The sequence below is a fragment of the Apostichopus japonicus genome, chromosome 20 (genome assembly GCF_037975245.1).
Source record: "Apostichopus japonicus isolate 1M-3 chromosome 20, ASM3797524v1, whole genome shotgun sequence".
NCBI classification, from domain to species: Eukaryota; Metazoa; Echinodermata; class Holothuroidea; order Aspidochirotida; family Stichopodidae; genus Apostichopus; species Apostichopus japonicus.
The window spans coordinates 18,764,381-18,782,099 of NC_092580.1; the positions used below are offsets into that span (position 1 = coordinate 18,764,381).

Below are 17,719 nucleotides of genomic sequence, written 5' to 3' on the forward strand. Positions count from 1 at the left end.
TCTTCAACTCATACTGACCTTCCAGTTCGTCATCTGCTTGACTATATAGTCTGCTATTTCTGCTATCCAAGCGTCTTGCGTTAGTGTGCTGGTGGTAGCTTATATTGCTCGTCTCCGTCTCCGACATCTTCAGTACCTCATTTGAGTCTAACATAGACACCTCAGGTACTCTCAATTCAGTTCGCCTCTTTTTCTGTGCTGTTGCCGGGGGTGCTTATCTCGAATATTCATCCACTGAAGATGTCCCTGTAAATGATAGGAAACACGAAATGATGTATGCGTGTATGTATGAATGTATATATATATATATAAATAAATATATATACATATATATATATATATATATATATATATATATGTGTGTGTGTGTGTGTGTGTGTGTATATAGCCATATATATATATATATATATATAGCATCTATATATATAAGGTAATGTATCCTTATGCAAGTACCATCATTACGCTCGCTCTTGACAGTTTCTCCGACAGTGTTGGACCAAGTATATACAACGAGTGTCAATTTCAACGTAAGTGATCTTATAAGGCCGCATTGCTTCTGGAAAATATTAACTCAAATACAAGTTTGTGATGACACTGAGAGTCAAGGCAAATTAATTGAAATGGAAGGGCATATAGTATCGTTTATTACTCTCTGATGTAGCCTCTGATGTAGTACTTAGATATGCACACAAACACTTATGTGTGTGTATATATATATATATATACATATATATATATATATATATATATATATATATATATATATATTATATATATATATTATATATATATATATATATATATATATATATATATATATATATATATATATATATATATATATATAATTGGGTAAAATGTAGTCCAGACATTACTGCATACCGTATATTTCTATACTATTGGTTTTACCTAGAGTCACTAATATTTCAAAAAGGCATGATATTTTTTTCTAGACTTGTATACGCTGGAATGAAAGACATCGCATTCAATGCTTACATAAACTCTGACAACAAATACACTCAAATTAAAACTGAGGGACACTGACACATGCTCTGACGGGGTTTCATGTGTCTGTGACAAATCTCAGAAAATGGAAGGTTATCCGTGGTTAACTGGTTACCGTATGTTCTATGTAATATATGTATATATGTATTGATGGTAGTCTTGTATTCTTAAATCAACTTTCTCAAACTGTAATATGTTGCTAGACGGAAGTTACTCTCCATACATGCAAGCTATCTCTTAACTGCTATCAAGTACCGGATTTAGGCTCTGTAAGAAGAATGCACAGTATTTTGACAATTTATTGATTGCATACTTTGAAGAAAATTTTCGTTTCCAGTAATACAGTGTCCTTCAAGCGCATCGAACACGGTTCAGTATAGTCTGAAAGAGATTTTCGTCGTTTTGTTATTGTGCATAGCAACCAAGCGTTTAATAGAAACCAAACTGTAGGAGAAATACTTGCATGGAGAGAAAATGTTTACTTCACATATGATATCTTATAGTTGCTCCACTGGCACATAAAATATTGGTAATCTAAACAAATCAATTTGATGAATTTCCGGTTATGTGGCGGTGGATACAATAGCGAAGCCGAACAAATCAAGCAACCACAATATACTGCTTGTCTTTGGCAGTTCTAACTAAAGGTTAAATTGAATGTTTGTATGACCCATGACTACGACACTGTGTCTCCTGTTCGTTCTGTTCTTGACTTTGAAATAGCTTACACAGAAGGCTGGATTTTATCCTAGTACTGTTAATGAGTCAGCGATCTAGTTTGATAAAGAATCGTATTGTTCACACGACTTGAAGATAGCATACACAAAATTATCATTTGTACGACGTGACTCTTACACAGCTATGGGCAAACAATAAACGCAGGTTAGTCTCGTGTCAGTCTCCAGTTTGATTCTGACAAACAGCTCACCACCAGTTATGTGAAACTTACTACCATTTCAATAACTCTAGTTTCGCGCTCATAAAAACCTGCAGCTGCATTCTGAATGGCTTCTTTTAACCATGGAGGTCTGTTTTACCTCCATGTTTTATCATACCATATTTGGGCCTATACTGTTTACCAGAGCTAGTGTGTTTAAGGCTATGGAGCAGCTCACACTAAAGTATGTTTTCTTTCTTCCTATAGACTAAGACACATTATGACTCACTGGACATTAAGATGACGTAGCAGTCGTTTCAATGACAAGTTTAATGGACTTTTGATTATCATTTGACAGTAGTAAAACATCAACAGTGTGAAGTTTTCATCGTCCATATTCTAGAATGCGATGTTCTCTTTAGCAACATAAATATTCACCAATGCTCAGGCGCGGCGGAACGGGAAAATTATTGGGGGGGCTAATATGTGGAGACTATCTAAGCGGAGCGCCACCATCGGTTGGCGCGGAGCGTACAAGAAAATTTTGGGTTTTTCAAACCCCCCAAATGGCCGGAAACGGCACTTCCCGAGTGTTTTATGCTGCGAATACCTAGCCCTAAAACATGGATCTCAAGCCTGCAATTTCTCAGATTGCACGTAAAAATCTGTGAAAACAATATTCGATGGTGTTTTAAGAGAGTAGCTATTACTCGACGTGTACTCGCAAAGTCGTTTCTGAGTGTAGTAAATTACTACTTGCAATTAAATGCAATAATTACAAGGGCGTCGGAAGCTATTTTTGATTAGTACGGTGGTTCAGAGTGTGGCCAACTATCATAATTATCGGGGTCGTTTGGTAGGTCAAACTACGCTACGCGCCACCATGGTTGGCGCGTAGCGTAATGGAGAAAATTTGGAAAATATGCCTCCCAGATTGCAGGAAATGGCACTTCCCGAGCTTGAAAACAAGACCCCTGCCATGCCAGAGTAGTGACATTTAGCCTACTTGCCGTCATCATTATTGAAAATTATTGAAACATATACCTCCGAGATTTTTTTTTCCTCCATTTTTTAGTCCTACTATTTTTTTTTTTTTTTTTGCGTCGTGAATATTGGTCCGGCGTTCGCCGGACCTGCCCGTACCGGCTCCGACGCCCCTGAATTAAATGAATGTCGTAAGAAAAAACAGAAAGCATTTCTTAATGTCAACAAATGGGTAATTCCAAAACCATGTGCAGTTGCCAACAAATTTCTATGACCTAGCACTGCCATCATGTCATGAATGCATGTACCCTATACAGTACAGGTGAAATGCTAATATTGTGTTTTTGTTCGTTTAATAATTGATTGAGTTTAAACATAAAGCCATGTTCCAAGCCTTGCGTGTACTCGTAGTGTAAACGCAAATGTTGATGAGTGTAGCGTTTAGCTCATTACCCTCTTATTTAAAACACTATATGAGGCATGATACAGATAATCAATAATCATATTTAATTATTACAACCTATATAGTATACGTGTGCATCGGACAGATCGACAAGTATGCATTAAAAAATAGGCAGATGCACGTTTCGGAGCCTTGGTAAATATTGGGGGGGCTTATCATGCATTTGCCCCCTCAACTTTTTCATTGGGGGGGCTGAGCCCCCCAAGCCCCCCCGGTTCCGCCGCCACTGCCAATGCTCAACAACTAGAACGTTTAGTCAGGCCTAACGTGAGGGACAGGGGGTCACCTAGGGAAATATTCGATAAAGAATAGTGTATCCTAAATTTTAATAATATATATCTTAGGAAGAATAAAAAGACGAAGGAAGGAGGCGTTGCCATGGCTCTCTACGCGACTGCGTACTGTCATGTCTTTGTTACAATACAGTTTCTTTGTTGTCCATAACATCATGACACTCTTCTTTGGTATTTTGAATTGAATCTGAAGAATATGTTTACCAACCCAAACTTAAGGCGTATTGTAAATAAGTATTTGCAATTAAATTGTGCAGATTTCAATTGACATTTCAGAACGCGTTTGTATTTGAAACATTGTTCTTCAGCAATTGATTAACATTATATGCAGCTCTGGTGGAATAGACTGTGTGGATCAAAGGATGCGTTTAGTTGCAAAAGCAATCAACATTTTGAAAAATTGGCCGATAAAAACCTAACAGTTATTAAGGTCTATAATACATTTAGTGAACTGCACATATCTACAATGTAGATAATTAGCCACAAAAGGTGAAATATCTAGCAAGGACTACATGGACCACATGTTCGGAGCAGGAGGAAGTGGGACCACATATAACCGCATGCAACCTCGTAACATACAATGCACGAAAGATTACAAAATGAATGTAGTCCTGATCTTCGGGGCAGGCTAATAGCCTCAGCGTCAACTAGAGGGCCCGGTGAATAAGGGATAAAGAATAATGTATGGCTGTCATGATATACTTAAGGAAAAATGAAGACTGCAAAAAGGAAATTGGTGACACTGTTCGAACCTGCCTCTCAACCTATAACCCCCCCCCCCCCCGAGTGTATGGGCTTAGGCCTATATAAGACTATTGATGCAACAGAAAAATAGGTCCTACACTGATACAGAGATTTTTTACAAATATTACTAGGCTGTATCATCATAACGTTCTGCATTTGCCTTGAACATGAATTATAAAGGTTACCTCCATACTCTGAAAGTCAATGAACTTTCTGTGTTTATTCGATTAGTGGTCATTGATCCTTAATAACTTTGCACTGACAACGTATTAAACATCCCCTTTGCTCTAATGTGATACGACCACATGTCGACTAACCAGCACTCTCGCACAGTACAACCCAACATTTTTGCGGTAGGCAGATCGATGGTAAAAACATTCAATCCTGGAAAAGACGTAAATAAACTAGGCTAGCTAACGTTCAGCAATTTACCTGAAACATGAATTATTAGGGTTACCTCCATACTCACAAATTCAATGCACTTTCTGTGTTTATTCGATTAGGGGCATTGCTCCTTAATCACTTAGCACAACGTATTAACAGCTGTATTGCTCTATTGCGATGCGACCATACATCGATTTACCAATACTTTCTCACAGTATAACCCAACATTTTGCGGTAGGCAGATCGATGGTAAACGCAGTCAATCCTGAATAGACTTTAATAAACTGAGGCTATGCTTTAGGACCCCTAGCGTGATATATGTGTCGAAAATATAAATTGAATATGCCTAGCCTTTCCCATGACATCAGAAATGCACTTCACGAGTTGTTTTGACTCGCCAGCAGTAGGCTAATTGATTCCTTAATCACTTAGCACAAGGTATGAAACATCTCCAGTACTCTAATGCTATATACGACCACGCATTGAGAAACCTATTGTAACAGTTGCGCGAAATCCTGCGTGACATCTGCAGTTACGCATTAGGGAATTTCAGAGTGACTGTTATTCCGTTAATAAGTGGCTTTCACAGTTGATGATTTCGAAGGTGTCATCACTTATCCGGCTTATTTGAATTCTGATCTGCCATAAAGAGAAATGAGGAGTATGTTCCGAGAACGTAATAACGAGATATTAAAATGAATGTAAAGGCTTATTATCCAAAAAGAGTGAAAATCTGGAACCACTTTATCTGTTTCGCATGTTAATGATAACAGCAATAAATGTCCTCTTTCATTATACCCAAGCATACATCTTAGAAAAAGCCAAAACAATTGCAATATGCAAAGAGTAGCCTAATTACTATATTCCTACGTATGGGTGATGCTTTTCTCTATGTTGATGCTCGACTGACGGTTAATTTAGGGCATTTGGCCGATGAGGCTACGCAGGGCATTTGATATGACATAAAAACCATGTCTTTATCGTTACGTTATAGTACTTCCTAAGTCCCGAATATGGCGTACTATGTTAGTGTATTACATAGCCTATAACCAAAGCCTATCACACGGTGACATGAACAGGCTTTAAAAGTTTAAGCCCAAATTGCAACTGATTTAAATCACCTAATTAGGTAGGAACATGAACCTTCACGCGGAAGGACGCCCAGAACCCCCGGGAGGGTGGTCTAATATTATTATTCCCCTACTAAACGTTTTACCACCGTTTGAAGATGGAGGCGGGGACCTTCCACCCGTCCCTCCCGCCCCCCACCCCTTCCTAATTCCTTGCGCACGCCACTGCCGAGAACCAAATTTCGTTCTATAAGGGTTTTAATCGGGGAAGAGAAAACAAACTCTAAAGAAATGGGTGGTGAGGAAAATGTAGAAATAAGTTATGAATGAATCACGGATATAGGATGTTTTGTTTCTTTTAGATAGAGAACAGAATATGAGAAAAGAATTGACGAATAAGCAATTAGTAGACTTAAACAAAACGCTGACGTTATAATGACGATTAAGTTAAGGAGTATTCCAACCAAAGAGGAAATAAGGTGACATAGAATAAATATAGAACATGAACAATTTGTGATTCTGTCATATCAATATTGTAGCTAAGGATTCCTTGTTGCATTATAACACAAAAGTCATATGTACGTTTGAGTGCTTTTCAAGCACATATTTCTTTTATTTCCTGTAAACGTTCATATGCATATATGAGACTGAATTAGCTAGGGACTCGTTAAGCTTTTAACTACCAGGAAAGGAGGAAACAAACTTTCCAATGTATTATTCTTTACGAGTTTTACTACACTTTATACACATCGCAAACCATAGTACTTAAAGCACATCATAAAACACAAGCACGTGATCGAAATGACACAAACTGAAACTGAAAAAAGGAGGAAAAGGACAATCAACCCAGAGTTAAATTGTGTCGAAGTTGATTGAGTTAATAAACATTGATAAGTACTAGTGTAACCGTCGGTTAGATATAATCAATACTATATGACATTACAAGCCTTCAGATACAATACTAGCTAAGTATAGGCAGGCTATATCACAGTTACTCGGTGGTATCTAATCCATTGCAAACATGGTTTGGCCCTTATTTTCCCTAAATTTTACATGCGAATCATAAATTGGGAATAAATAATCACACGCGAATTGTTCTTCACTAGCTTGGCAACAGCGCATTCCCTCGACACATATTTTCTCACCCCCCCCCCCCTTCCCCTCTTTACACCGTCCTATTGTACACACACCAAAGGTAATTCTACATCCGTACTCTAACTATTGTACTTTGAACTTAGACAAGTCTGCTCTCTACCAGCCCCCGCCCCCCCCACCCCCACCCCCCGCAACCGTAACAAAGGGGTATCAACACAACAAGTTGCTGAATATGATATTCACAAAGCAACGCTACTTAACATATTGTGCTATCAATGTTTTCATCTATTGTTTTCTGTTGACGTCACGTGATTTCTGCACGAGATGTAATAAGAGGTATAGGCTCAGCAGATGAGATTTTTTTACACAGAAATGTTAACCATAAAGTGCACCTCAGTGTACATCGGGATTTAAAGTGTTTTCAAGCAAGTTTGTTATAACGTTTTAATTTAATTAACCACAAAAAAAATCTGATTTATTGACGTTTTTAAATCAAATATTCCCTCATTTGTTTTTCAATTTTCACGTATACAACATCATTTGCATTCTTTGAAATGTTTTACCAAACGATTATAAGTTTTAAAGGTTATACATGTTACATTTTTTATTTATCCAAAACGAACTCTCCTTTAACTCCGAAATCATGAAAACAATTAATTTAACCTATCACTTAATAAAAATGAAAATAAATCAAACATTCATTAGGCCTCATTCGTCTGCTCTGATCTCAATTATGTCTATAGTGGTATGCTGTACTTTATCCACGCTATAGGTCTACTTGTAATTAAATAGACACCTGGTTAAATATCCAGTTTATCACTGCAAGCACGTTCGTATATACAGTATGTAAATAAATTATTCATTTCAAGGTCATATCACTATAGCTAGTACATTACACAACTGGTTAAGGATGCATTATTTGTAATGTCTGTAAAGTTCTGTAAATTGATTAGATTGATATTATTTATATACAATTTCACACTTTTAGATATTAACAAAACAGCAGTAGCCCATACGTAACATAATTAAGACTTTGGGGGCAAATGAATAAGAATGTGGTCGATGACATGCAGTAAGTGTTTAGTTTCAATATACGTGTATAACATATATATAACACATGTATAACATATAATATATACATAACACATATATAATATGTGTTTTTTCTTTGTATTACCTGATATTATTGAATTCGCGTTCTAGCCACCCGAATAAATAACAGAATATTTCTTTTCAAATGCCACGGACACTGACAAAAGTCAATATGATGAGAATTATCCACAAACGAATTCAGCGTTTCACAACATTATCCGTGAAAGTATCTCTCCGAGCATCCCGGGAGAAAGACTAACGCACATACAGACATACAGACTACATAGACCATGACGGAACAAAACAAATGAGTATCCTTATAGAAAGACTATAGCCTAACCATCCTGATACAATTTAGGCAGATTAATATTATTACGTAGTATTTCCTTTCCCACTGGACACATATATTCCCGGACGTCAGGCCATATACCGCAACGCCGATCCGTTTTGGCCTCATCCAAGGCTTTTAACTTGGCTGACACTCTTTAATCAAATTCGTTTCCTCGATTTCATTTCCCTGTTTGTTTTTTTATTTGTATGTGGGGGTGTGTTTTCTGAAATTCAACTATGTCCGTATTTGTCAATGTCCGAGAAACACAATCAAATTAACCCTGATCAACTGGAACAATTTTTGTATAGCTTGCCAGTTTGTCAGATGTGTACTTTAACGTATAGGTCACCTCTATATATTCCACAGTACATATAGACGTGTGGAAATGAGGTTAAAGGGACACACGTGAAAGCGATAGTGTCAACACCTAAGTGTTTTTGCACATCGGCGGATATAAGCTTACAGATAATGTTTATATATACAGGAGAAACATTGCACGGCTAACACAACTAACGTACAGCTATATATATATATATATAGTCTAGATAGACAGACAAGGCTTGACTATATAAATATTTTGAGAATTAACATCTATTAAGAAATTCCTGATTCGTTTGCCTAGTACTATATTCACCCACTGATGCTGAGATAGGAGGGGGGGGGTGGTCTTTATATAGTTGTTGTGTTAATGATTATGAACACAGCCCTTATATATAGACTAAACCACATGACAATCACCTGCATGTGTTTGCCGTTATGAGTTGTTTCTGGTTCATACAACGAATAAACTCCTCGTTTAATCACATTTATTTTCTATGTCAAGTATCATTAATTTAGATAATAGCTACCAGTAGACTGATTAGTTATTATCATAGCGACATTCACCGCAAAAAAAGACATACTGCATACACAACAGTGCTGCAGAACTGAGGAATTGATTATATACGTTAGGTTATCGATGTAGCACTCGTCAATATTTTTGTTAGAGTCAGTAAAGTATCATGAACTTCAGCCTCGCAGAATAATAGTCTTGAAGGTCATCAGTATTAGCCTAAAATATGCTAGAAAGTCAATTTGTGGTCAGCCATGAACAAACATGTTACTACCACCCTCAGGTTTTTGCACACGGAACTATTGTTATTGTCTAATCTTAACCAAAGGTGAACATGTTTGATGTCATACATGCACGTGTAATGACAATTTGGTTATGTTGATGTTGTTTTTCCCCCTTTAAGATGTACATAGTAACGTCAAGTATCTTCTTCAAAATTTGGATACATTAACATATCAATAGATTGCGGTCATTGTAGGTATTGTTAACGTCACATCCCCCCTGGAGAAATGGTGAAACCCTAGCCAATCCAAGTTCATAACAATAAAGTACAATTATAAAGGCAACTCTCAGTGTATGCAGCTACGACATCACACTTTATGTTTGCTTCAAGTTCACATATATGGTACAAAGTATGTTAATTTCAACTATCCATATCTTGAAAACTCAATGTAAGATTTGTATGCAAATTTCACCAGCTTATAAGCCAATGTGTTCTAATTTAGCTGCGTAAAACATGTTTATCATCTGGACTATCTTTGGAAGCTGATGTGATAATTAAAGGGTGAGTGTGATTTGCTTGATTTGGTGATTTGAAGTCAGATGTTGGTAATAAACACACTGTCTTCGTCAGTAGAATAAATATACTGACAAAATGTTCTTACTTTCTATTGGCTATCGCACAGTAATATGTAGATTTGTTTGAAAGATATGATCAATAGCTTCAAAATAATAAATAAAGATGAATTATAATAATGAACAGTAAAATTATCTTAAGATCGGATGATCGACTATCCCTTTAAGATCAAGCTGACTGTAACGTGAACTTCCTGCATTTGGCTTAACAACATTGAACGTAATTAAAAGAGGAGGAAAGTTCACCTTATATTAGTTGCCATTATACAAAGGCACATTGTTTTTTTGTTTTTTTGTTTTTCATGGTAGTTAAACATGTGATATGGACAAGGAACTAGAAGAAGGTTATTTGTGTTATTGTCATTAGCATATACATTGTGAAGCAATGCACTATATATATCGTAGACGTGTCAAAGGGATATTCACATCCCACGCAGGATTGCTACACACTCGAAGTGCCCCTTTAAGTAACTACGTCGTTAGTGGTTCGTTAACAAAAAGTACCCACATTTGTATCTTTAAAGAAATATACATTGCGGTTTAGATATGGTTCAGTCGTTGACCTCCTAATTGACGCATGCTGACAAAATTATGAAGTAACTTGAAATAACATTCTTACGAACAGGAAGTTGTGAATGTTTTTCCTTGAATTCCTTGCTGTAAAAATATGTTTATAATAAAAAAAATTGTCCTCGCATGGAAGATTCTTAAATTAATGTTCTTATAACCATATCGCCTATACCACGTGAGCTTCAGTTGTTCTCCGTGAGAAATTTGTACTGCGGTATATTCATCAGCGGGAGAGAGCAAACTGTGGGATTGGGATATAAATCTCCATTTTGAGTTTGCTTGTAATATTCCACTCAAGCCATGTTTGGAATAGTTTAGTCTGATTAAACATATCTATAACTTAACTAGCGATCATTGTAGTTACAACCGCTTGGCTATACTCTTTGCAATCATATAATCAAGTTCTTGCATGTTTTATCAAATGCTAACAATTGTGGGTTCCACAAATTAAACGTGTATATATATATATATAAATAAATATGTATATATATATATATATATATATATATATATATATATATATATATATATATATATATATATATATATATATATATATATATATATATATATATATATATATATATATATATATATATATATATATATATATATATATATATATATATATATATACAGTAAAAGCAATTTTTTCTACATTTGCATGTGTATGTCCTTGAAGTTTATGCCTAATTTCATTGTTTCCGATGCGAACGATAGTTTTAGTAGAATGAAGCAGCAGAAGATGTTCCTATATATCTCAATTAACCCTTCCCAGTGATGATTAAGTATATGTCACCGTAAGATGATTACAAATGTAAGGCAACGTTTACCTTTTAACCTTCGCTGAGTAAGCAGATTAAATTGACCATGCATGTAGGAAACAATATAGAAATCTATATTCAAATGAGAGGTATATATATAATGGGAGAGATGACCTTACAACCACGCCCTTCGTGGGACGTTTGACCTTGTTAAAGTATTTCTTGATCTGATCAATTATTTATTAGTTTCCAAACTAGTATTATTCTATCTTTTTCACGTTTCAAGTTTTTCTCGTCATTTAATCAGCTATATATCAATTCCACAAATGCATTTTATACTTACATTAGGCCTTAATACGTTCATTATGATGTCACTTTCTGTCTGTAAATTACCTATATTATCGTCACAAGAATATATCACTATAAGCATTTAAACTGATTTATGAGGACTGTTTTCCTGACGGCAAAATTTCGCCTTTATCAACGGACACTTGATCAAGCATGCACACTGACTGCGCTCAAAGAGTGATATATGCCTATATATACACACTTAACAGTACACACTCAATGCTATCTTCTGCTGATAGCAAACGTGTTTCTTAACCTGCCATAAATTTAAATGATTTGTTGTTCGTTGACTCGTCTGCCGTCGTTCACCATTCTCTGTCTATACTTTCCAGTGAGCTTGTGAAATATTTCAAACATAACTTACCTTTTAACCAACGCAGCACTAGCTTCCATCTTTATTCACCACTCCATAGCGTTTTTAATCTCTGTTGAACGTACAGCCTACTGTATGATTTTTCGTACAATAAATACACCAAATACGGTGAAGATACGCTATTTGTTCTGTTCAGCGACTTCTCAGCGACAATGTGCAGACAGGAAGCCTAGAGCACCGCGGGAGTCGAGTAAATACATCTGTCGTAAAGGTGTAGGTTGCGCTACATGCTCTTAATTATGATAAGTCGAGCGCTAGCTATAGTATAGGCTCTATGCTTTGTGCTGTGCGTGTACCAAAATTGCAACTTACTGCCCGTATGGATTATCACCAGTCGTCTACGGATGCCTTCATACACCATTTATTTAATCTGTAAGGACTTTAATTAAATGTTCGAGCAGTGTGTGGTTTTGTAAACAGGTATGTGCCTTCAATAAAACTATATCTGATATAAGCTGGAAACAAATGGTTTGAGTTTGATTAATTTGTAAACTTGGAATTTAAATGCTTTGAAATAAAAATGTACGTACGTGTGTGTGTGTGTGTGTGTTTATGCGGCACAAGGCCACAGGAATTTGTTTTTGGGGGGATTGATGACTGAAGTGACCGATAATTTAGGACGGAACTATTTTATTTGATCTCCGGAGACGGTCCATTAAAGAGAGATTTTTTGAAGACACGTTTGTGGTATAACATGACTATGTGTAGGCTTGTTTACATAGCCTACCATTATGCTTTACCAATGTCGTTAAAATGGAACAATTAATTTAATTTATTATTAACCGATATCCTTCTCTGACGTGACCAATGAATCAGTTCGAGTATTGCCATCTCTAAATTATCTCTGTAAAACGCAAACACGTGTATAAATCACGCGTTGGTGCGAATAGTGTAACAGCTGTGGAATTATGTTAAATATTTCCCCACTATATCCGTCAGTATACAAATAATAAATGGTTATGAATGCAATAGTGCAAATATTTCATAAGTTGAAAGATGTAATTTGTTCCATTCAACGAGGCGAAGCCGAGTTGAATGGCCGAGTTGAATGGAACAAATTACATCTTTCAACGAATGAAATATTTGCACTATTGCACGAATGGAAACAATTCATTATTTGTTTTATACAACACCTTCAAATTTGGATATAATTGGATGTAAAATGCACTCATGCAACAGATTGTTTTGAACAGACAGGTTTCTCTACTCTCTTACCATTGAAAAAAGTGCTATCAAAAAAGTATAACACATGGTTCTATTTCAGAGAGTGCAATAGAGCGGATTTTGCACGCAATCGACGAGTATATTGACCAATCAAATGGCCGGAATATAATTAGGTGTTGTATAATATTTGATAACGTTACAAGGAAGTAATGGGTAAATTTCATCTGACGCAATGAATACACTACTTGTGAAATCATGGGGGACATTAAACACACTTGATTACCTGTGAGCACGATCAGTGGAACTAAAATATCTTCATTTCCATTTCCCTAATCTTATTGGAACTTTTGTCCGTCCTTTCACTTTAAAGGAACACATCGTTGATTTTACGAATAACAAAGAGATATATCGTTGATGCAACATTTTTTGTTGAATATCCAACCAAAAAAAGTTGAGTAAAACTTACTGGTGATGACGGTAAGAAGAAATCAACATATAGTTATGCAATTAATTTAAACAACTTATAGGAAATGGACCCATGAAGGAAAGGCATACCTTACATGAAATATATTTGGTCGCCCTCAATTGAGCTTCTTTGAAAGGGAATAAAGACTCGCGCACAAAGAAACGTCTGATGCCGGTAATCTGACCTAGTTTCGAATGAGGTGTAACAGAAGTGTTAGACACCACCATCGATCCCAGAAAATACACACACAGCTTGCTACCGTAGGTAATTAGAAACTAGTGTACAGTCAATACATGCAGCTACGGTCAATACCCACAACATAGTGTACAAAGAAGCGATGGACATCTGAGGGCCAGATAAAAGATAGCAAGGTATCACGTTTCATTACTGTCTGCATTTTGTAGCGACAAGAAAAAAAACTTCACTTGCAAGCAACGGAAAGTTAACTTTTTCAGAAGGCGGTTTGGGACGAGTCTTCAATGCCTTTAAGGATCATGCACAAGACAGTGCTTAAGTTATAAATCTTATTACCTTCCCACTACACGCACAAACACACACAAACATACACACAGAAAAATTAATAAATAAATTTAAATTGTATCTTTGTCAACGTCTTGATTGAGATGCAATCATTTAGAATAAGGCTCTGATATCAAACGAGTATGTTAACAATTGTATCAGCAGAAAGAAAAAAATGAATTGACATAAAATGTTAGTTTATTTATCAGACTTGATGTATTGAGCAGTCATTGTACAATCGAAATAACATATATGTGTATGCATACATGAAAACACAATCAAGGTAAGTGACCTCATAAGCAAAAATGGAACCTCAAAGCTACGATAGAACATCTAGTCCTTAATCGAGATCGTCAAAGCAAAATGGAGAAGCCTTTTTCCTTTTTTTTCACCTTGAATCTATACAGATCATTTACTTATAGAATAATATCTTAATTTCTCCCTTCGTCTGGATATAGGCGAAAATGTTTGTTGCGTTTTTGTTAATCCCGTCTTTGGTTAGGAGTCACGTGTAAGCTTTGTGTACTTTATTCCATTTAATTTTCAACTGATGATTCTCTTCTGCGCGCACAATAAAAATCAATATAGACCACTGCTCTTTTTCTTCACACCGCTGTTAATATTCATAAAACTGTCTGCTTTGTGCATTGCAAACATCGTTTCTCATTAATCCTGTGGGAACTCTTGTTCTACATACACAAATATTTTTATCTTTTTACTATTTCTGTCTTCCACAACCCTACTTATGCTCTTGGGTGTTAGATATGCATTGGACATAATATAAACTATGTAAAAGATATAATGTTCATTATGTAAAGAATCGTATATCAGTAAGGAAAAAAACCTCATCGTTTAGAAAAAAGGTAAGAGATGTTACGGATGCCTTTAAAAGTCGTGATTTTGTTAATGTTTTAATCTGCTGACTTGTGAGTGTAACGCTTCGTTTTCTGCGACGAGATCCTTCAATCTATCTTCTCTCTCTTCTTCAACTTCTCTATCAATCTCTAATTCTCGCTCCTGTCTCTGGATGGTCGTTTGTAACCGATGAATCTGCTCTCTGAAATCAGAATTTTTAGAAAAGGCACATTTTGCTGTTTCATTTATTTTACGTTTTCGTTTCGTTTCAGTATTGCCAATTCCATCGCAATACAACAGTAACTGTTGATTTTGTTTTCACTTGAAGAAGTCAACAACGACTCTGCTGTTACTAGTCTATTCAACAGGTTAAAGTTATGTTCGTCACGACATTCCCCCTACCCCCTACCCCCCCCCACCCCCTTCAACAGAGGAGATTGTGTCCCCTTCACACTTTGAACTTATTAACCTATGTAGCTCATGAGTAGAAGGAACATCCTCCTATCAGGCAGAGTAGCGTCACTTGCCCTCATGTCATAACTGCCATGTTCTTAAACTATCACAACTTGCAATGCATCATGGGTTATAATATAGTAGTGCGCCTTTATACCTTATCGCAACGAACAATATTTTTGGTATCAATCAATTAAACATCACACGGATTATTTCCAATCATCCCCTATTGGTCATTTAAGTCTAGTCCACACGTCCATCTTCAGCATGCTACTTAGGACACTGAAGCAGAGAATCAGTTCACATTGCCTCAACCTCTCATCGTCTCCCGCCCTCCCCCCCCCCCCCTCCATCTCATCCACTTTAAATATTTGGAATCATGTGAGCAACAACACTTTAGAGCATGCCAACTTAATATGTTCAGCAAGTTAAACATCTACATGTTAATTCCCGACGGTCATTAAGCGGGTCGACCGAAAAAAGTTGGGTCGATTTATACGGCTTCCAGAACCAGCATACCCTCAATAGATCCTCTGTAACTACCCTCAACCCCCATCCTCCTAATCATTACCCCACACCTCCATACCCCTCCAACTACAAGACATCTGCGTTTGTTAGGGAGGGGCGGTTAATTGAGCATGAAAGTTAGGCAAGTCATAATTTTTAAATTGATGCTATTTTTCAAATTGATGCATAGCGCCATCAATTTCTGCTTTATTTTGCGTGAGGATCAGTAGGACACGGATTATTAACCAGTGCTTAATATATCATACATCAGAGAAAAAGTTGTTACAGAAATATGTTTATAAATAGATTTACTAAAAATGTATTAAAAATGTTTTGGATATTTTATATCAGTCATTATCATTTCAACTTTTGGATGGTAATAACCATCACCCTGATGTCATTTACTCTGGTCAATATTGCAATTTTGGCTCATTTCATTTCATGTTCTTCACAATTTCAAACACAATATTACAATTTAAAACCGCCTGCGTGACTTACAGTTTGGTATATTCTTAGACAGTGGCTGGTGATGGCGTCACACTGAATATAGATATGTATACTACTTTGGTGAATTCAGTATTTACTTCACAATTAGAAAAATACCCCCTCCCAATCGACGATGTCACAAATTACAGACATGGAGAAAAATTCCTCTGCAGTTTCTTCAGTAAGGTTCCTATTGGTGCCTGATAGCCTAGCCTAACGAGAAAAAAGGGATAGCCTAGCCTAAAGAGTGAGAAGGCCTTACACCAATCTTCTATAGTGGCAGAAAGTCATTGATACCTCTATAACAAGACTGTACATCCTAGAACTATACACTTACATATAACTTTCGTTTTCTTTCTGCAGGTCGTCAATCTCTCTTTCGTATCCATCCAGTGTCTCTTGCAAACTCTCAATTTTCTCATTTCTGTCGCTCAATTTTTCTTGAAGTGATTCTAGTTTCTTCTCTTCTAGATATGTCTCTTGTTTCTTTATTGATTTTTCTAAAGCCTTCCCTTGATTTCTACCTCTTCTGGTTTCCTCATTTCTCCTGTTAACATCGTCTTCTGTGTCACTATCTGTCTCCTCGTTGATCTTTGCCCTTTCCTCTTCTAATTCTCTTACCCTTCCTTCGGCCTTACTGAGGTCTTTCTTCAACCAATCAATGAGCGCCCTCATTTCTTCGTGTACTCGCTGTTTCTGAGCTAGTTCGATGTTCTGTCTTTTGATGAACTCTTCCAGAAGTCTACAGTGTTTGCTGGCTGGTGTCTGCACGCCATGATTTTCTCTTCTACAGTTAGATGAGGTTGGTGCGTTATTTTTGTACATTCCGAGTGGAATATGTCTTATTATTCCGGCCATTAATCTCTGTTAGCTCACGATCGCTCGATGTAACTACACTATCTGCGATATAGTATCATCGACACCAAACGTATTTGTATGCATGTTTTCTTTGAATTATTTACACTGAACGCGCCTCTAAATTTGACGCATTTAGTCGAAGGCTATGGCCGCGCGTAAGTAATAAACGTTGCCTGCAGCACAGAACGTTGCGCAAAGAGAAATGTTACAGCGCACAAGGCGCTAATTACCCAGTGATATGTTGAAGCGCCGAAGATACTTAACTTTTTAAATTGGGATATTTCTGAATGATTTTCCATACATTCTTTCTTACATACCGTCCTAGGATATC

At 36.4% G+C, this 17,719-nt stretch overlaps 2 protein-coding genes across 3 annotated transcripts in view; both read right to left on the reverse strand.

Annotated features, from left to right (window-relative positions):
* Window positions 1–12,365, reverse strand: part of LOC139961926 (uncharacterized) — a 38,834-nt gene extending 26,469 nt beyond the window's left edge. Inside the window, exons 1-2 of one of the 2 annotated variants that reach the window (XM_071961626.1) lie at window positions 12,072–12,365; window positions 19–246 (exon numbers count right to left, since the gene is read on the reverse strand). In XM_071961626.1, the coding sequence (XP_071817727.1) occupies window positions 19–154 (136 nt within the window). In that variant the 5' untranslated portion in view covers window positions 155–246; window positions 12,072–12,365. Of the gene's footprint in view, window positions 1–18; window positions 247–8,092; window positions 8,489–12,071 lie in introns of those variants that run through there. The other variant, XM_071961627.1, reaches the window with a different exon arrangement.
* Window positions 12,366–14,422: 2,057 nt separating this feature from the next.
* Window positions 14,423–17,471, reverse strand: LOC139961739 (uncharacterized). Its single transcript, XM_071961180.1, has 2 exons — window positions 16,868–17,471; window positions 14,423–15,286 (listed from the first exon to the last, which is right to left on the reverse strand). Exons 1-2 carry the CDS (start codon window positions 17,386–17,388, stop codon window positions 15,133–15,135), a joined length of 675 nt encoding a protein of 224 aa, XP_071817281.1. The 5' UTR covers window positions 17,389–17,471; the 3' UTR covers window positions 14,423–15,132.
* Window positions 17,472–17,719: the final 248 nt, after the last annotated feature.